Source organism: Micropterus dolomieu, linkage group LG09 (assembly GCF_021292245.1).
Source record: "Micropterus dolomieu isolate WLL.071019.BEF.003 ecotype Adirondacks linkage group LG09, ASM2129224v1, whole genome shotgun sequence".
NCBI classification, from domain to species: domain Eukaryota; kingdom Metazoa; phylum Chordata; class Actinopteri; order Centrarchiformes; family Centrarchidae; genus Micropterus; species Micropterus dolomieu.
In genome coordinates, this window is record NC_060158.1 from 5,661,081 (window position 1) to 5,681,363 (window position 20,283).

A 20,283-nucleotide genomic window follows, 5' to 3' on the forward strand; every position below is an offset into this window, starting at 1 on the left:
ACACACACACAAAAACACACACACAAAAGAAGAGGTCCCTTTGTATGTATATCTTTAGATCATTAATGTTGTGTGACTGTGATGTATAACTTTGGTTCTGTTTAGGTGTAATTTTGGAATGAATTACCGTAACTAATCTCTATCTTTGTATTATATTTTTAAATCAGGACCTGACTAATTTCTAAACCTTGGTTATGGCCCTGAGAGTGTGTGCAGCGAAACCAGACAGTAGCACAGGAACAGTACACATTCATATCTTGTAAGCATGGAGGCGTGATAGGCAGCTGATCAACAACAACTGACAAAAGCCTCTTGTGGTCAAAATAGCAGATAAAATCATGTTGGTTCGTTTCTACTTAAATTTCATTCCTGTTAAATTAAAACAGTTCACTGAACCATTTACAGACTTATCTCATATTACACTTAATTATAGAATAGGCTGAATTATTCTGTCTTATTGGGAATGTTCATCACAGTTGTCAGTATTTTCACTATTCTTTTTAATCCCTCCTTGGGAAAAAAATTATAGATTGTGTAGGAGTGGGAATGCTTTTTTCTTTCATAAGTTTTTTAACGACTTGAGAGTGAACCCAGTGTCATTTTGAGCACACATCTAGAAGCCACAATATTAACCTTTATTTTGCAAAATGTAAAAAAAAAGAAACAGATATTAAACATGTATAAGGGAGCAGGTCACTGAGCCAGAACATCGCTTTCTCTCTTCTTTCACTGACCCAACTCTGAAATGAAGTTTTAAGAACCAGCCACTTGCCAAATAATAGAAAAAACACATTCTCGTTATTTATTATTTTATTTTTAAATTGTTTCTTTTGTGTTATGTGTTCATGTTGTGAATGACATGATGTTTGTTTTTTGCACAGGGTGTACGTATATTGAAAGCTTGAGAGAACCAGAACCATTTTCATGTAGGTGTCAGAATTCTGGACCAATAAACAATAAGATTAAAGGTCACGCTGTTTTTTTGTGTAAGAAAGATTATTTATTCTTATATTTGAAATTTAAAATCTGCACCTAGAGTTGTTTGCTCCCTTTTGTTTGGTGTAGCCAGAATGGACAAGGATGGTAAAGTCTCCGATCTCAAGTGGGACCTCATGCAGCAGGATGGTGAGGGTGGTGACGGCACCGACTGCTGGACCAACCAGGAACAACGCTCCGATTGCCAGGCCATCAGTAAAATTATATGTGAAGTCAGCAGCCAGATTCAGGTAAACTGACACCTTAATGTCTGTGTAAGTGGAGAGAATGGAGAACAAATGGAGTTAATAGTGCATAAAAAGTTTTCAGCCAACCTACATCTAAGACAATGGGTCAGGGAGCAAGGATCAGGTGTTTCTGTTTGATGGAGGTCATAATGTTCTGATCAAAGATTTCCATGATGCCAGCAGCGCATACCTGCACTGAAGTGACGCCAAAACATTTCAGCCCACATGAAACAGCACAGTAACAATTTTCTGTCCCTACAGTCAATGAAGGACATGATTAACAAGATGATTATGTTAAATTAATTAGTGTCTTTATGAAAGCCAAGAACACTTAATTGCAGCTCCAGAAAACGTGACCTGTGCTGAGTCCAAAACCACTCCCTCATTTACTGAATGAAACTCTTCATGACAAACACTCTCATAATTATAGCACAAAGTTAGTTGTCAATTTAGATTTCAATCTACTGATGTAACATCTTACTTCTACTGATTACAGTTTAAGGCTGCAAGTTCTACATATGTACTGTAGAAAGTAGATCTAGGGGAGGGTTTGGATTTTGGTTTATTTTTTGCACCTCTAGGAGATCACCTGTTAAAAAGAGATAGTAAATACACATAAAAAGAGAAAGGGCAAGGACTGCGTACCATGGGAGTGACCATGGTCATGTGCCTCACTTTTGTGCGGGTGGGAACAGGGCCAACTATCTCTGGCGGTGTGTCTCCTGAAGTGAAAGTGAGATATTAGAGCTGTGAGAAAATGTCGTTCCGATAGCCTGTGGACAGGAAAGGAGGGACATTTACGTTTTATTAGTGTAGTGGGAGATAAAGTCATCGAACATAAACAATGCAGCATGAAGGAAAAACAGGACTTAGAGGGGAAAAGGAGAAGACAGACAGTGATCTGTGTGGATGCTAATCTATCTAAAACATGTATGAGGTGCTTAGATTTGTCCTATCCAAATCAGATTGGAGAGGACATTATTATTAATCAGTACCAATGACTGAAAAGTTAAGCTAAGTACTGCTTTGTACAAAGGCAGGTAGGTGGGCCAAAAAGACTACAAGGTGTTACATGAGTAAAGCACATGCATCATGTTTCCTTTGACAACTTTCAAAGGAAAGGTAGATAAGTCCTGTTTCCTTTAAACACACATACATCACAAAAAGAAGTAAGAAGGAACAGGTAACATTACACGTCATCTTACAAGGTAGCAATAAATTTGATAAGCTTTGAATTTATTTGTGTTAATAGTGTTTTTTTTCTGAATTCTGAATGTGCTCCTGCTAAAACGATTAGTTATAAAGAGTACCAATGAATGCCATAAATTGGCATTACAGGAGTTTAATGCAGTGATATGTAAATTTTGGATTTTAGTTTAAACACTAAAAAGGTGAAACAAGAACTGATGGCTTTAGTGAATTTTTGAGTGAAAGTATTTCCCTTTTCAGTGTTTTAACTACAAATCAATTTTGACAGGATTTTTAAATCACATCAAATAAAAACACAGCATGTTTCCAGCTTCTGCTCACAGCTCTTTTGTTTTTCACTAAGAAAAGAAAACTACTGGCTGTTCTCAGAATAAGGAAATAAAACAAAGTAAAATGAAATTACTTTCCTATAAGCAGCTGATTAGATCAAAGAAAAACAGTAAGGTGGTGACTACTTTCAAGTCATGTAGAAGTCACAATGACTACACTTCTGTCTACACAAGAAATGAGGACTGTAACATTGCACATGCTTTTATTTATAACTCATCCAAAACAGAAAATACTTTGGCTACACACAAAAAATACTTTTGAGGGCTTACAGAAAAATACACAAGAAACAAAGGGAAAGGCACACTGAAGCACATCACAAACGAGCAAACCGGAGGAAAAACTCACTCCTGTTTTTGATATCATCTTGGCAGAGTTTGGAGTTACTAATCACACTGTGAGAACCAAGAATCACTGATGCATACATACAGTCAACCTCCTCACATCTTGCTGGAGTCTTGCATTCTGTCAGCTCAGCACACGGCCCACCTGGCTAGTTCTTGATCTGGGATGATGATGAGCAGGTGTCTGAAGATATGGCCACAACAGTCTCTGATTTTTGTTGCTTGGCCAACCTGAGTCCCATTTTGTCCAGACCAGACCTTTAGAAGAGCTACATTTTAATCCATTACTTTTAGCTAACTACATCAACTGTTTATCTGTTAGTTTTAGCTACCTGTAGTTCAACCATTTACACTTTTATCTGTTTCAACCTTTAATCCATTACTTTTGGCTAAATATTTCGACTGTTTATCTTTTACAATTAGCTAGCTATTTTAACCATTTATCCATTACTTAAATACAGAACTGTGCAAACGTTTAGTCAAAACATCTTGGAGAACTACCCTCAGTTCTCTCTATCATGTAAACCCAGACAGACTCGATAATGTTGAGATCAGGGATCAGTGTGGGCCATACAATCACTTCCAGGCAGGGCCTTGCACAAAAATCTGGGCCCTGTACATAAGCGTTCTCTATGGGCTTCTCCCTGCATCCACGGCTTTTCATTCTAGTATCTTTGTGGGCCCTCCTCACAAGAGGGCCCTGTACACTCAGTCCCCTTTCCACCCCCAGTCCAACACCCTTCTTCCAGGACTCCTTGTTCTTCTTTACACTGCAGATAGTTCTTAATGACTGTCGATGTATGTTTGAGGTTGTTGTCACCCTGCAGAATAATTCTGGGCCACTCAGATGCTGATAGTATTGCATGATGGATAAGTATCTGCCTCTAATTCTCAGCGTTGAGGAGACCATTCATTCTGACCAAAACTTCAACTTGCAAATGCCCCCCCAAACTTGCATGGAACCTCCACCGTGATGCACTGTTGCCTTCAGACACTAATTTTTCTTCCACTCTCCAGCCCTTTAGCAAACAAACTGCCTTCTGCTACAGCCAAATATTTCAAATTTTGACTAATCAGGTCAGGTAAGTCGCTTGACCTTGTTTCCATGTCAGAGGTATGGATTTTTGGCCACAAGACTTCCATGAAGGCCACTTCCGACCAGACTTCTCGGGACAGTAGATGGATGTCCCTCTGCAGCTTTGAGCTGATGGGATTGCTGGACATTTGCTGATTGCAAAAGGATGTAGGAATGATGTGTCTTTCATCTGCTGCAGTAAGTTTCTTCGGCTGACCGCTGCATCTATGGTCCTCAACATTGTCCGTTTCTTTGTGCTTCTTCAAAGGAGCTTGGACAGCACATTTGGAAACCCCTATCTACCTTTAAATATCTGCCTGGAAGAGACCTGGTGCAACGTTGGACAGTAAACTTTCTTCAGCAGCCTCACCTTATTAGCTGAGTATTAGAGTTTGGCAGTTCCTCATTCAGTTGTCTTCCTCCTGTACAGCGGTTTCTGTTTCAGTAAATGATTGTGTTTCAACCTACATATTATACTGGTGATCACTGGCATTTGTTTGATGTATTTGTTTAATCATACACCTGATGACATGCCTACAAAATGCCTTTTTGTTTTTTGTTTTGTAGGTATAATGGACAAAAGGTCAGATCGCAGAGGTCTTGTCAGGCATTAAGAGAGGCGTTTGAGATACTGGTGTGCACGTATATTGATACAAGCCACACCACACAGTCGGACTGGAAAATTTAACAACTTCCAGGTGCGAATGTGATTAAGGCCGTTCCTGAGAAATTGTGTGCGCAATGAAACGTGGCAGGGGAACAGGACTCATTCATGTATTGTAAGCATGGGGCATGTTAGGTATCAGGTGACATGTTATCATATGTCGGCATTGTTTGTGTAACCCATTAGTCTGTCTGCCAATAACACCAGTGGATGAACCTCTTGCTCCCTCTTGTGGTCAAGTCTGTTAGTAGCACGTGTTTGTTCACACGTTAATTAAATTCATGTTGAACGGGTTAATGTTCATAACAGCTATCAGTATTTTGACAATTCGTTTTAATACCTCAGTGGGAAAAAAATAATTGATTGTGTAGGAATGTTAAAGGGCCCTGCAATGGACTGGCGACCTGTCCAGGGTCGGACCCCACCGCTCGACCCTGTATACAGGATAAGCGGTTGACGAGCAATGAGTGAGTGAGGAGTGTTAAAGGTTCAACAACTTTTTTTTTCATTAACATTTTAATGATTTGAGTGAACACAATGCCATTTTGAGCACATCTGTAGAAGCCACAACATTTACCTTTATTTTGCGGAATGTAAAAATATTAACATTCAATATCTCCAAAGGAAACAGAAACATGTGTAAGTGAGAAGGTCACTGAGCCAGACCATCGCTGCTCTTTCGCTGACCCAACTCTGAAATAGTTTTATTAGTTTTACTAGTTTTAAAGGACCAGCCACTTGCTAAATGATAGAAAACGCGTTATGGCTAGAAAATTTAACTACTTTAAGCCACTTCTGGAAGGGACTGGCCGTCAGTTTAAGCTGCTGTAAAACTGTAGCTGAATGATCCATGTAGTGAAAGTGATGGGTGAATTTTGGGACTGATTGCCCTCAGTGAACAACACAGCAGTCCCCGAAAACATCACATTGTCTCTTTCCAGCTCTCAGTCTCTCTTGCTGAGCAAAAAAAAAAAAAAAAAAAAAATTAAAAAAAAAAATAGAGGAATGTGACCTGCTAAAAAATACATAACAAAAATCATCCATTCGGCATCAGTAGGTGGCGTTTGTCCCAAAACAGAACTGATAATAAAAAAAAAAAAAACAAATGACAAGAAAACACACCTCTGACAAATAATTCAATTGAACTCTACTTAAAATCACCATTCTTTTCCAACCATTTTTGAGCTGTCCCTCTCTGTTCCCTGTCTCACTGTGGGGGCTCCTGTCCACTCTGCTGTGTCTCACTCGTACTCAGCGATCAGCACCATCATGCCGACTCCGAACAGCAGGGCCAGAATCTCCATTAGCGACTGGCCAAAACTGGAGCGGCCCGCCAGCAGTTCTGGGAGCACGGTCACTGTGGCAATGTAAACAAACCCGCCGGCTGTGAAGGGCAGGATCCATGCGGTCGCCGCAGCGCCCACGCCCTCTGCCAATAGGGAACAAGCTGTGCCGGCCAGAGCTCCCAGCGCTGTCAGCAGCTGTAGACACATAGCCTGATTGGAAAGAGGAAGAGCATTACTACAGTCTTAATGTCAATATCTCAACACATTCTTCATTTATGATTTTATTTTGAATACATTTCTTTTCTGTTAAATGTTCATGTCTTGAATGACATGTTTGTTCTTTGCACAGGGTGTAAGTATATTGAGAGCTTAACAGAACCAGACAAGTCCATTCTCATTGGGTGTCGGAATACTGGACCAATAAACATCAAGATTAATTAAAATGTCCTGCTGGTTATCCGTGACAGAAAGATTATTTATTCTTATATATGACACGTTTACAAAATATAACTACAGTAGTTAGCTACCTTTTTTTTGGTGCAGCCAGACTGGACAAGGATCGCAAAGTCTCCTATCTCATGTGGGACCTCATGCAGCAGGATGGTGAGGGTGGTGACGGCACCGACTGCTGGACCAACCAGGAACGACGCTCCGATTGCCAGGCCGTCAGTAAAATTATGTGTAAAGTCAGCTGCCAGGTTCAGGTAACCTGACACCTTAATGTCTGTGTAAGTGGAGAGAATAGAGAACAAATGGAGTTAATAGTGCATAAAAAGTTTTCAGCCAACCTACATCTAAGACAATAGGTCAGGGAGCAAGGATCAGGTGTTTTAGTTAGTTGTAGATTTCAAACATTTGTGAATCATCACTGTGCACAACTGACAAGTATTGATTTGCTTTTAAAATGAAAAAGAAATGTCTAATGTATACAGCATTTACACTATAAAACTATATTTACATTATAGTTTGCATTTTGCAAGGCCAAAAATAGACCATTAGACGATAAACCAGAGACTATTAAGTTACTTTTGGGGGATGAAGAGATGTTTTTACTTTAGATGTTTAATACTGGTATTAGCAATATCTGAGTTTTAATACTGACATTTTTGTGATACCTTACTTTTGAAGTAAGAACTGATTTGATGATTTACAAGTCAAAAGCTGTATAGGCATCCAAATTAAAATTCTGTTTAAAAGTTGTTTTTTTTGTCAATAACTATATATACCACTGAGACAGTAGTTATATGTGACTATTTTCATTCAAACTCAACCTGCAAATCAGCAAATAACTAAATGATACCAGGTTCCTCTGTATAAATCTTTTCTACTAGTCTTATCAAAATAACCTCAACAAGTATACCATTATTAAGTAATAAGTATTTGTTTTAATAACTAAAAATATAAATAGTCAGTGTCAAATATCCTATGTTAGATTCAAACATTTATACGACACAAGTCTGTACATACAGCTATGTCTGTTCTATTACCGTAGTCGACCCAACAGCTAACTGCTGATTATGTCCTGTGTTTTTAAGATGTAAATATCTTACATTACACACTGAAGTTCAGTAACTGACCAGCAGAGGGACTTGTTGAGTTTGTCTTTTCTGTTTCCAAGAAGAGCTATGTGTAAACAAATCAATGTTTTGTTCACCTGTGCTCTTCTCCTCTTTCTTTGGCAATTTCTTGTCTTTGCTTTCTTTGTCATCTTTCTTCTTCTTCTTTTCCTTCTCTTCTTCTCCATCACTGTCCTTTTCCTTGGGTGCACCTACAAACGTTACATAAAATTCAAATTACCTCAAGTTTCCGGATTAGCTATTGAGGTGGGCTGATAAGACTTTACAGTTCATTGGCTAATATGCTGGACAAACTGTACACAGGTACAAAATAAGGTATAAAATAATTCATTTTTAGGTGCATCAAGTAATACTTTTGTTCTGCAGATGTCCGTTTCATTTATGACAATGAAAATGTTCTGTCAGGAAGGATTTCAGCAGATTCGTACCATGCGAGTGGCCGTGTGAATGTCCGTGACTGTGCCCTCCCTTCAGCAGACGCACAAATTTCTCTACAACCAGGAAGGCGATGATCCCGCCGAGAACCCACAGGCCCACTGACATCATGTGGCCATGGGCAGCTCCTGTGCAGGAAGAGGACAGGAAGCAGTGGTTGGAACTGATACATGCACAGATGATGTGAAGATGTCATACGATTGTTACATCTTACTACTACTGATAACAGTATAGAGCTCAAAGTTATGTGTGGTGTGTGTGCACAATTACACAACATATTTTTCCACTTCAAGATGTATAAAGTTAAATGCTTCTTGGTTTTAAGCATACCAGGTGATGTGTATTTGTGTAATAAGGGAGGGTGTAGCCATAGGAGATCACCTCCCTGTATCAAGGTGTGCATAATTATTAGACAGCTTCATTACCTCAGGTAAAATGGGCCACAAAACACATTTAACTGACACTGAAAGTCAAATATTGTTAAATGCCTTTCAGACTGATGCAACACTGTTGAAATAGCCAAACTTTTGAGGCGTGACCACCGGACAATCAAACGTTCTGCTGCTAAAAGTCAACTGGGGCGCAAAAAGCGTATGAAAAAATGCATATATCAGTAGAAAGTAAATGTAGATTTTTAGTTAGGCTTTTGGTAGTGACAAATCTGAAAGAGAGAAAGGGAAATTACTGCGTACCGTGGGAGTGACCATGGTCATGTGACTCTTCACTTGTGTGTGAGTGTCCGTGATCTTCTTCATGATGAGAGTGAGGCTCTGTGCAGAACAAATACGACACAAGAGGACACAAATATTAAACTCAAAAAGACAAACTGACCGTGCCGAGATGTCTGTGTTTACGATGAGCATTCGTTCACGGTTGTTAATAGCTGACTGAAAATAGTTTGTATCTGTACTACTTTATAGAGTTGTGGTTTTTCATGTTTGGGAATCAGTGGCAAAGAGAAAACAATCTAATTAGTTATTAGTTGTTAGTCTGTATAGTCTTTATAATAAACACGAAAAACAGTGAACAGTCTTATAACTTACAGCGGCACTATGTAACACTGTCATAGCACCATTTGGCAGCTGTGAACATCTGAAGTCATTTGTTACTCAGAAATCAACAAATGTGACATGAAACCTTTGCTTCCTTAAACATAATGATTAAAATTTTTATTGTATTGAGAACTCTTCACACCAAAATGGTCCAAAGTGGTTTGAATGAATAAATGAGAATAATAAAAGTGTTGTACTTCAAATTCTGTGGCCTAAATAACTCTGGCAGTGATCATACAAAGGAAAATTGAGCTATGAGTGCTGGATAAAATAAATAATTTTGTGGTTCTTATATGTGCTTATTTCATGTGTACGGAGCAGATTTCTTGCCATTGACCATCTCACAAAATTCAAGAGCACAACGGGTAAATCTACTGCATTTTAATCAAGATGGGACTATTTTCTCTGTCACAGGCTCCTTGTGAACTAATAAGGCCAGCATATATTAAGTCTTTTACATTACAAATGTATAATATATATATATATTTATATTTACACACACACACACACACACACACACACACACACACACACACACACACGTAATATATTAAATACTGAGCTAGATTGACAGCGATTAAAAACAGACTTCGATAGATCGACTACCTACCCAAAGCATGAGGTATGAGGTGGAGGAAGGCGTCACCCAGCAGTCCACCTGAGGCGAAACTGAGCAGTACCTTGAGAAGGTTCTGATGCTGGTCACTGTTGGATTGAACTGGGATCAGAAACAGGATGAAGAAAGGAGCCGCACTGATCAGCAGGGTCGCTCCAATAGCCTGTGGAGAGGAAATGAGCAACGTTTACTTTTCATTCGTCTAGTGGGAGTGAAAGTCATCGAACTGCAAGATCATCAACAACGCAGCATGACGGGAAAACAGGACTTAGAGGGGGAGAGGAGAGGCACAGTGATCTGTGTGGATGCTAATTTAGTTAAAATATGTATGAGGTGCTTAGATTTGTAAGCACAAATCTGTTTGGATAGGATCTTGTTATTAATAAGTACCAATGACTGAACAGTAAAATAAATTATTACATGGAAACCTGTTTCTGAGAGGCTTATGGAGGAGGAGAAAATGGACTACTCACTGAACCTTTACTGGCTTAGACAACATAGTAAGGCTAAGTCTGGCTGTTTAAGCTACAGTAAACCTGGTCTAAATCAGCACACACACTGGATGTGTTTCAGGCTAAGTGCTGCTGTGTACATAGAAGCGTTTTGACAGCAATTACAGTCCAACAAGTTAGGGACGAAGGTGAACCAAAAAAGGCTACAAGCTGTTACATGAGTAAAGCACATGCAGTCATGGGTCTGATGTAGGAAGCTGAAGTATTTAAAATGGAGAACAATCTCTTTTGTTAAATGAATGGCTAAAAATAAGGCTAAAATACTCCAGGTATAGACAAGGTGTCTGAATGTTGTCAAATATGACAAGCCGTGTGAGTCAAGTCATTCAAGTTACTTAAATACTGCTGATTCAGCTCTGGTAATAGAGTTAAGTCAACAAAAGTGTTAAGCAAAATTACACTAATTTACGTTATATTATAATGTATCCACATGGACACAATAACATGAACAGTTCAAACTGAATGTGATAATGAAAGACGACTATAAACTATAACTTTTAAATGTCAATTTCATTAAATGACAGAACCTGCAAAGCCTTAACAAGAATAGTTTCACATTTTCTTATTAAAAAAAAAGATACATTTGCTTTCTGCTTTCTTTGAAATGAGAATATCAATACAACTTTTATCTGCCTGTTAAATCTGAAGCTTAGTTTAGCAGAAAACCTAAAAACAGGGAAATATCTATACTGGCTCGTTCCGCCTAGAAGCACCTCTAAAGCTCACTAATTAACACCCTATCTCTAATTTATTTGATACATAACAAAACCAAATTGTAAAAATTACAAGTTTTTGTTTTAGAGGGGGTTTTGTGGCAGACTGGAGTCTTAACAGACAGATCCACGCGTTAACAATCTCACATATAACTCTTAGCAAGAAAGCAAATAAGCATATTTCCCAAAATGCCAAACAATTTCTTTAAATATTTTCCCATAACATTTCTAAAATGATTTCTTGATTAAACTGGGTCTTCCTAAGCAGCCTTGTGTCTATATTTATCCAGGCAAGTTGACATATTTGTACTTGACATGTATCGCTGAATGGAATGAAACAGTCACACAGTCAAACCTGAGGGCTGCTTCATAAATAGTCTTACACAGCGTGACCCAGAGTAGCACCACTGATAGCTGCTGTAGGAAGATAAAATGCTGTCGATCACCTTCCTAGTCTATTGTAGACAACCCATTTTTCCTATTCTAACCAATGACCACACCTGAGTCCAGAGCTCCACGATGTCTCTCTTCTCCACCTCCTTCTTCTCTCCGTGCGAGTGCCCGTGTCCACGCTTCTCCTTGTGCACCCGAACAACATCTTCCTGATGAGCGTGAGCGTGCCCGTGATCATGAGCGTGTGCGTGCCCGTGATCATGAGCGTGTGCGTGCCCGTGATCATGAGCGTGCCCGTGATCATGACCGTGCCCGTGATCATGACCGTGTCCGTGGTGCTCCTCTTCCTTTAGAGGGAGGTTGGCCTCGGCGCTCCACTTGCTCGCTCCGTGGAACATCTTCACATGAGCGCCATGATCGTCTTCTCCATGGGAGTGGCCATGGTGATGGTGGCCATGTCCGTGGTCCCCATGGGAATGGCTATGAGCGATGGTTGAATGGAGGGCCAAAAGGAGTACTACAGATGTTACCACCGTCAGTGCCAGCAGACGTTCACAGCCCATATTATCCCCTTTGACAAAGAGAAAAGTGAGAAAGAGAAAGTAAATAAAACCTCACAGGATGTCTGATCATACACACATACTCTAATATACTCGCCAGATAATAAAGGAAGAATGATTTACAGGTATGTTCTGCCTTGCAACATCATAAACAGTACTTTATTAGTACAGTACTTTACCTTAGCTAATTTGTCTTAATTATGTGCACAGTTTGCATACATCAATCATTTAATAATAATAATAATAATAACAACAACAACACCACATTTTATTTCATGGCACTCAAGTTCACCTTACATCATATAAAAAAACAAAACGTAAACCAAAATTGCATTAAATACATCAAGCAATTGAAGAGGAACATACCATCTACTTTATGGCACATGTAACTGATGCATTTGGATTACATTCAGCTTTATTGTGATTAAACAGAGTACATTTACTAAGACAAATAAATGCATCTAGCCAGTAGTACAAAAAGCAGTACAGTGCAGAGTAATGTACATATGTATAGAATAAAATAAACAGTAAGGGGCAGTTTACACCACAGCTTCCAGTGTGATTTCACAGAGCAACACTTTTCAGTGAAGAGCTGATAAGCAGAAATCAGTTAAAAGAAAGGGCCTGAAATGACTCATCTTTCTCCTTGTGACTTTAAGGCACCGAAAAAGAAAGCAGTTCCAGAAATTGCACAAGGCGTAACAAGATATTGCAGCATTTATCTCATTCATGAGCAGTGCAACTACTGAATGATCTATGTGGAAATGAACTGTGGAAAAATGCTGCTCTGTTTACATTTCACCTGCGAGAAATGACAAAGCTGAATAGGCGGTTGTCTGGTATATTTGCCACTCAGCATGTAATCAAATGTGTTCCAGATTACCACCAAATCTGGTTCAAGTTATCGGAAACCAGTGCTTCCCCAGTGAGATTAGGGTTTATTTCCCCACCTCTACGTGGAGCTATCCTTTCTTCATCAGACCTGCCAGTTTCCAGAATAGTGCAAACATGGCAGGTATTTAGATTGCACTGGAATTTGGCCAATGCAATGACTCAAATTTGGGCGTTTCCTATCAAATATAACAGCAGGATGTGCAGACTGTGCAGCACATTTAGCAACACAGTGCTGCACTAAGGTTGTGCTATGCCAGACATATTCATTGAGAGTCTTGTCCTGATGTTAACTGTTATAATGCGTACATCGTGTAACTTACAGCAGTAGCAGTCAACGACACCTTTAATGTGTGCATGCGTGCGTTATTAACGTTACGTTAGCTAACTTAACAGACACATTTGATTTAGCTTTGTCTTGTGATTGTGTTTACTTGCTAGCGGCTTCCCACTTCGGAAGTGGATGTAAAGCTGATAAAGTGTCAACTTTAATCTCAAAGTAAACAGTAAAAGCCCCGGCTCATCAAACAATGACCACTGACCTGCGGTTTCAATTAGTTTGTGAAGAATGCCTGCTAGCTGGCTAGGTAGCTACCAACTTGCTAACATGTTGCTGCAGCAGGAGCAACATCACTAACTGCGAAATACAATGAAAAACAAACAATTTATTCTTACCGGGTTGTGTCAGATATCACTGCCTGTGGGGCCGCTGGATAACTCTCTGTTCTGCGTGCAATATATTCGATAAACAGCTGTTATTTCTGTCTACGTTGATGCTACTGGTAAGACGTGGCATTCACTCAAGTAAACTAGTCGAAATCTCGCGAGAAGTCCTCCCGTTCCAAGTGTGCCTCCTCCTTCGAAACATGTCATTTTTTTATGACACGATCATAATAGTATGTAGATGTTTTTTTTACAATATTTATAAACGTTTCCACATAATTACTGAACATTTTTTGATTGTGAAGACGTAAAGAAAACACGAGGTCTAAATTGAAATATCGCGAGAAGAATTTAGGATTTTGACTCATCACTTTTGTAGAGAGGAGCATCTTGAAGGAGAGCAGGATGTCGGAGCGTGCGACTGACACTGCTATCTACAGTCTATGAAATAAATACATAATAAACGTGTGTAGCCTGTTAAAGCCTAGTTTAAAAAAACATTTAGGAAAGGAGGCTTGCAACAGATTCACAATCAATTGTATTTTGTATAAATATATTTTGCAGATTAATAGAAAATGTTTGTAATGTTTTTCTTTGCAGCTGCATTATAAACAGAATTGTAGCTTAATGTTATATTTCGTTGTAAGCTTTAATGTAATAACCACATAATATTGTCATATTTAATCTTTTTGATTATATTAACAGAGTATTAATTACTCTGTAAATAGCCCTACATAAGTAGGCTAGATTTTTGATTAAGAGTATGTCTACTCAACTAGCCTACTTTGGGCCTAGCGTTATGCAAATGAGCGATTTTCCATTTCCGTTTGCATAAAAACTCATTTAGCCTATCTGGTAAAATAGCCTAATCAGTCTATCATATAAATTCAAATAAAGACAGCTTACATCATGAGTATCCTGTTCGCATATGAATTTGGTTAAGTTAAATTAATTATAGGCTAAGAAATACTAATAATCTATTACTGTTTTCAGTAGAAGTAGTCCATTTGTCCATATTAGTCATTACGTTGGTCATTTATAGCCCAGTCTTCCTTAAGACTGTGATAAACCCGCCCCCACAGTCCGCAGCTTCAGTGTCAACAAATGTCAAATTAGCTGACTCTCTACTCGATGAGTAGCCTACGTACTTCAAAACAAGATGAAGAAGTTGTTTATGTGTCTCCTCTTCTGTCACGTTGCAACTACAGGTAATTGCTTTGTAACTCTTTCCTGTTACCGTTATTGCTGTAGAATTATGTTGTTTGATTAGGTCACTGTTTTGGGGAGAGTGTGTCGCTCTATGACTGACATTTCACTTTCATTTTTCTAAAGTCACACTGAACTCAGAACAGCCTTACTTTGCATTACAAAACAGCACATTAGGTTATATATAGCTAGGATTTGTTTGGCGCCACTATAGTTAGACAACTAAAAAAGTTTTGTTAATATTATAGTAGCAAACTGTATCATAGACATGACCGTTAGAAGACGGAAGCATGGTAGACTTTCACAATCAAAAGCCCATACTTACATCCTGTCCCCACTGTTAGGCTATTTTTAGATTTTTAATTAAATCATTTAACTGTCGAAATTATACAGCAACACATTAAATAGGTTTCCTTAATAAAAGTACATCATTATGTAATTGCAAATTAGCATGAGTTCAAATACTGCTACAATAATGAGGTGTGCCTGTAATTTCTTATCTGTTACAGAAATATTGTAAAATGGCCACTCAATGCACACAGTTAAACTTAAAGATATTATTAGTGATGGGAGTAAGTCTCTAACATATTATTTTGTTGCTCATTGTGATTTAACTTTTTAATTAAACTTTTGGGGATAATTTACCAACAATAAAGAAAATTCCATTCAAAAGCTGAAATCCTTCTTTGCCCTACAGTGAAACACTCCCTGAAATATTTCCTTACTGCAACTTCTGGAATCCCAAACTTTCCAGAGTTTGTGGGTGCTGCAATGGTTGATGATGTTCAGGTGGGTTACTGTGACAGCAACATCAAGAAAGCAGAACCCAAACAGGACTGGATGAAAATATTAATAAAGGATGACCCACAACACCTGGAGTGGTATGCTTTGAAGTGTTCTGGTAATCAGCAGGTCTTCAGAGCTAACATTGACAGCTTGAAGCAACGCTTAAACCACACCGGAGGTACAGTATGTTTACGCTCACAATATTTAACTTTTTACGGGTGAAATGTTTTCTCCTTCTGGTGTCAGGTGTAGCTTCCAGTGTAAGCACAAGTTTATGCACACACATCCCTTGATTCTCCAGTGTTACATGGTGGCATTGCCTGCCACACCAGCATTAGCCTCACTTTGGAACTTTTAAGGCAGTTATTCTGGTTGACATTGGCAAATTTTGGGGAATTTAGATTCCTGCCACATATGTTCTGAGCACAATGTTCCTTGTTAGCCAGTGGTCCTGTGTCCCCTTTCTTTTCCCCATCAGCCATAGACTTACATCTCCCTAAATGTGTTGTTGATGACAACAACAAATGATTTCTGTCTGTAATGTTATATTTTAAAATGACTTATATCTGAAAAGTGTTTCAATCGTCCCGGCTCTCCCCTACTACTAAGGGCAGACAGTGTGGCTATCCATCCAGACGCAAAACGGGGTTGGCAGCGTTTCCAAACTTCTCCGTTTTTAGGTCTTGGTTTTAGTCGTTTTAGTCTGGACGGGAGATGCTAACGTAGCAAAAGGTCTCCGTTTTAATTCGAAAACGCAGTAGTGTGGATGGGGCCTTAGTCTCTGTGGTAAAGAGAGAATGTGGACTGTTAAGATCTCACTGTTTCCCAGCTGTCTCTGTGTCAGTGACTCAGTGTGTCTGAAAATGTGATATTTACTGTTCATAGTTGACTATGCTGGAATGTAATTTTATCACTTTTGCTGCAGTCTCTGTCTTTGTCTTCCTCAGGTGCCCACATTTTACAGAGAATGAACGGCTGTGAATGGGACGATGAGACTGGAGAGGTTATTGGTTTTAATCAGTATGGTTACGATGGAGAAGACTTCATAGCATTGGACCTGCAGACACTGACATGGACTGCTCCAAAACCACAAGCTTTCATAACTAAACTTAAATGGGATACTGAGAAAGCTAGATTAGAATACAATAAAAACTACTACATCCACAAATGCCCTGATTGGCTGAAGAAGTATGTGCACTATGGGAGGAGCTTTCTGCAGAAAACAGGTAGAATTACATGGCCAGATGTACTGTTGTACGTGGACTCAATGTTCATGTATTTTTTCTAAAGCACAGTAACATTTCAATAAAAATGAAACAATATATATCGACCTCATGACCCCTCTCTCTTTTCTCTCCAGAGCTTCCCTCAGTGTCTCTCCTCCAGAAGACTCCCTCCTCTCCAGTCAGCTGCCACGCTACAGGTTTCTACCCTGACAGAGCCCTGATGTTCTGGAGGAAAGATGAAGAGGAGCTTCATGAGGACGTCGACCACGGAGAGATCCTCCCCAACAACGATGGATCCTTCCAGATGAGTGTTGACCTGAAACTTTCATCTGACACACCTGAAGACTGGAGGAGGTACGACTGTGTGTTTCAGCTCTCTGGTGTGAAGGACGACATCATCACCAAACTGGACAAAGCAAAGATCAGGACCAACTGGGGTACGACTGGTATCAGAATTACCTCTGGTTATGTTCATTTGCATGTTTAGTTGTTTGCCATTTCTGTCCATGGACCCACTTAAACCAAACACTGATAACGGTGCACGATGTGCAAATTGGTTATTTTTAGGTTATTTAACACACCTTTGTTTGGCCATTAATGATTGACTGGACCATTTAAAAATGAATGAAAACAGGTTAAATCAACAATATCCAGAAATGAGGCATTACCAGTGGACACACTTCCTGAACCACACTGCATGGCTTGTTATGTTGCAACAATGTGATTTAACTCAAAGTGAGAATGTTCTGTTATGGTTCTAGCTTCTCCTGCAGGGTTCCCTGCTGGTGCTGTTACTGGAGCTATTGTAGGCCTGCTCCTCACAGCAGTCTGCATCGCTGGAAACTTCATCTGGAGAAGGTGCAATAATGGTAAGGAACAAAGATGGTTTACTCCACTAATGCATTGAGGATAAATACAGAGTATAGTCTTGTCTTGTCTTTTTTTGTCGAGTCTTTTTCTCCTTTATGAATTCTGAAATGTTAAATGTTGTTTTCTGCCATTTCTATTTCAGGGTTCCAGCCTGCTAACAGTATGTATTCTACCTTGAAATATTTCAAATCAAGTTAAATTTTTTCCCTTGTGGACAAGCAACTAACATATTGTTCACCTTAAAAACAGAAATCCTGCATAATGCGGACACCAGTGTTAGAAAGATTTCACTTCTACTATGTATTTACTACTTGTCTTGACAGGGGGACACTGACGAATAGAAGAGGAAGCTCAAATCCACTGATCGCAATACCACAACATTTTCCTGGACAGGATTTTCTCAAAGAAAAAAAAACATCTGAAGAGTATTGATATTGCTGAATGGGGTGTAACTCTGAGGTCAAGCAGAATACACTAATGCAAATGGCCCACAGCACATGTTCACTTAGACACGACTGACAGAGCTGATGGTTGTCTGGAACACAGAGTCATTTTGAGAGGTAAAAAAACTTCATTGGTCATCAGTCCTTTCAGTGGGACTCTGACCCACTAGCATGTTATGGGTACCTCGGACTGCTCTAGGATCAGCACACTGGACAGCGGTCATGAGAGTCTCCCATGTGAGTAAAGGACATATGGGCTGCTGTGTTGGCTAGAAATTCAGCACTTAATTTTAGGTTGGTTCTCTTGTAAACAAGGATCTGTTCTCCATGACTTCAGGAAAGCTGCAGTATATAGTGAGATAGAGAATGGCACCATGTTGAAAACGTTGTGTGTCATGACTTGATGATAGAAGAAGAATGAATAAGTGAAAATACTTTACTTCCGGCAGGCCGGTCTCAGTCTCAATGAATATTTAACATTTGTACTTACAGTCCATGTTTGTCCTGCAGAGAAAAGTCATCTATTATTACTGAAGCTGTGCAATGCTCTCTCTCCTCTTTGTGTGAATGATGTTGTCCTCTTCTGCATTTGTGTGGCCTGTCCTTGTTCCAGGACTCAATGATGGAGGTGGTGTGGAATAGATCCTATTCAGTGAGCGACACCTGAAGCTGCTCACATGTTCTCCTGGATCCATTCTCTTCATCTATGTTTTACAATTTGGTAAAAACAGCAGTTTAATTTCTATGTGTTGTGTTCGTTCATTAAATTATTGTGCAAGAAAAATTCTCTACATGGTGGTCAGTCTTTTGTTAATGCTAAGTACTAATTTGTCAATATTAATAACTGTAAATGCAGAACAACATTCAACCTTTCCAAAGTTTGCTGTAGCGCGTCAGCCATTTTTTTATGTCCCGCCCCATCTGGGCTGAGATTGATCAGTTCACGAAAAGTGACTGACGGGCGACTGTATGCATGTGGCTGCATGAAAGGCACCTGACATACTATTTGACACCATTCCTTCAGGCACAATAATCCTTTTTAGAGACAGACCTCCACCTACTTCTGTCTCTCTCCTCAGTGTGGCTGAATCATCAATTGGAAGAATTTGTTTCTCTTAACATCCTCGAAATAATAAGAACATTCATGCCTGGTTTTAGAAAGAAATTGTATCTATTCCACATCTAAGATCATATTGGAACCGATTTATAAATGACATTGACTAGAAGAAAATTTTGATGATTCCTCACAAATACCTAATTGTAAACCAGATGAAGGAAGTATTTAAAATAATTCATAGATATTAGGCTACTCTGTAAATCACTACATGATTCGTCCGCAGAGTTGTCATTAACCATATTTATAGAAATTTTTAATAGGATGTTTATTTGAGCATTTTTTAATTTCTGTATTAATTTTCTATTGTGTCTAAGTCCGTCCTCCATAGCTTTGTGCTTGAAACAGTTTTGTTTATCTTCTAGTTTTCATGGTGTTCCATGATACTTCAGAGAAGAATAAATGTGAATGTGGACACCAGTAAGAAACATGGACCCATTTATGTCCAATGTAGTGTCATGTAAAGCATTCTTGGGTCAGATGAAAAAGCTTGAACTTTTACCAATATGTTTATTTTCAAAAAAAAATAGACACCAATTAGAATACAAAAGTTTCACCGGAGAGGGTTGTTCTGGTATATGGTATTGAAATTGAAATAGTGTTCACACAGAATCCCTCTTTGCTCAGTTAGCTCCATGGTATAATACTGAAACTCGCAAATTAAAGCAAATATCGCGGAAACTTGAGAGGAATTGGCGTTCCACCAAACTGGAAAATTCTCGTTTAATTTAGCAAGATAGTCTTAAAACTTATAGGAAGGCCCTCCGTAATGCCAGAGCAGCTTACTACTCGTCATTAGTAGAGGAAAAGTAGGGGGTAGCCGTTCTCTTTTCTAAGAAGTTTCTGACGAATTCTTATGAACTTAAAGAAGTGATAGAAGGAAGGCTGATGATGGTCAGAGCCAAGTTTGAGTGTTTCACTCTCACATTCATTAATGTATATGCTCCAGATGTTGGCTCAGACAGAGTCCGTTTTATTAATACTCTCAGTGACACTCTGACTAGTTGTGGTTCAGATGACTTTTTGTTTTTAGGGGGAGATTTTAATTGTACTCAGAATGATTCTTTGGACAGGAACCATGTTGAACCTCATGCTGCT

The 20,283-nt window shown here is 39.0% G+C and overlaps 2 protein-coding genes across 3 annotated transcripts; one reads left to right on the top strand and one right to left on the bottom strand.

Moving 5' to 3' along the window:
• Positions 1 to 5,400: 5,400 nt before the first annotated feature.
• slc39a7 (solute carrier family 39 member 7) lies at positions 5,401 to 13,706 on the bottom strand. The gene is made up of 8 exons (XM_046059646.1): positions 13,553 to 13,706; positions 11,534 to 11,997; positions 9,803 to 9,971; positions 8,833 to 8,910; positions 8,134 to 8,268; positions 7,783 to 7,896; positions 6,656 to 6,852; positions 5,401 to 6,338 (listed from the first exon to the last, which is right to left on the bottom strand). The coding sequence occupies exons 2-8, from the start codon at positions 11,987 to 11,989 to the stop codon at positions 6,084 to 6,086; spliced, it is 1,404 nt and encodes a 467-aa protein (XP_045915602.1). The 5' UTR covers positions 11,990 to 11,997; positions 13,553 to 13,706; the 3' UTR covers positions 5,401 to 6,083.
• Positions 13,707 to 14,660: 954 nt separating this feature from the next.
• On the top strand, positions 14,661 to 18,862 carry LOC123977133 (major histocompatibility complex class I-related gene protein-like). 2 transcript variants are annotated; one of them, XR_006826534.1, is made up of 8 exons: positions 14,661 to 14,748; positions 15,444 to 15,710; positions 16,480 to 16,758; positions 16,893 to 17,195; positions 17,520 to 17,627; positions 17,771 to 17,788; positions 17,952 to 18,188; positions 18,685 to 18,862. XR_006826534.1 is itself a non-coding variant. In XM_046059666.1 (7 exons), the coding sequence occupies exons 1-7, from the start codon at positions 14,700 to 14,702 to the stop codon at positions 17,960 to 17,962; spliced, it is 1,035 nt and encodes a 344-aa protein (XP_045915622.1). In that variant the 5' UTR covers positions 14,661 to 14,699; the 3' UTR covers positions 17,963 to 18,862. The 2 variants fall into 2 exon arrangements, 1 of the variants encoding a protein (XP_045915622.1); XM_046059666.1 differs by having other exon boundaries at positions 17,952 to 18,862.
• Positions 18,863 to 20,283: the final 1,421 nt, after the last annotated feature.

Coding starts and splice junctions, on each gene's coding strand:
- slc39a7 (XM_046059646.1), bottom strand. CDS start 11,989: ATGGGCTGTGAACGTCTGCTGGCACTGACGGTGGTAACATCTGTAGTA. Junction 9,972..11,533: donor TCGTGGAGCTCTGGACTCAG/GTGTGGTCATTG, acceptor TCCTCTCCACAG/GCTATTGGAGCGACCCTGCT. Junction 8,269..8,832: donor TGACCATGGTCACTCCCACG/GTACGCAGTAAT, acceptor CTTCCTGCACAG/GAGCTGCCCATGGCCACATG.
- LOC123977133 (XM_046059666.1), top strand. CDS start 14,700: ATGAAGAAGTTGTTTATGTGTCTCCTCTTCTGTCACGTTGCAACTACA. Junction 15,711..16,479: donor ACGCTTAAACCACACCGGAG/GTACAGTATGTT, acceptor TGTCTTCCTCAG/GTGCCCACATTTTACAGAGA. Junction 17,196..17,519: donor AAAGATCAGGACCAACTGGG/GTACGACTGGTA, acceptor TTATGGTTCTAG/CTTCTCCTGCAGGGTTCCCT.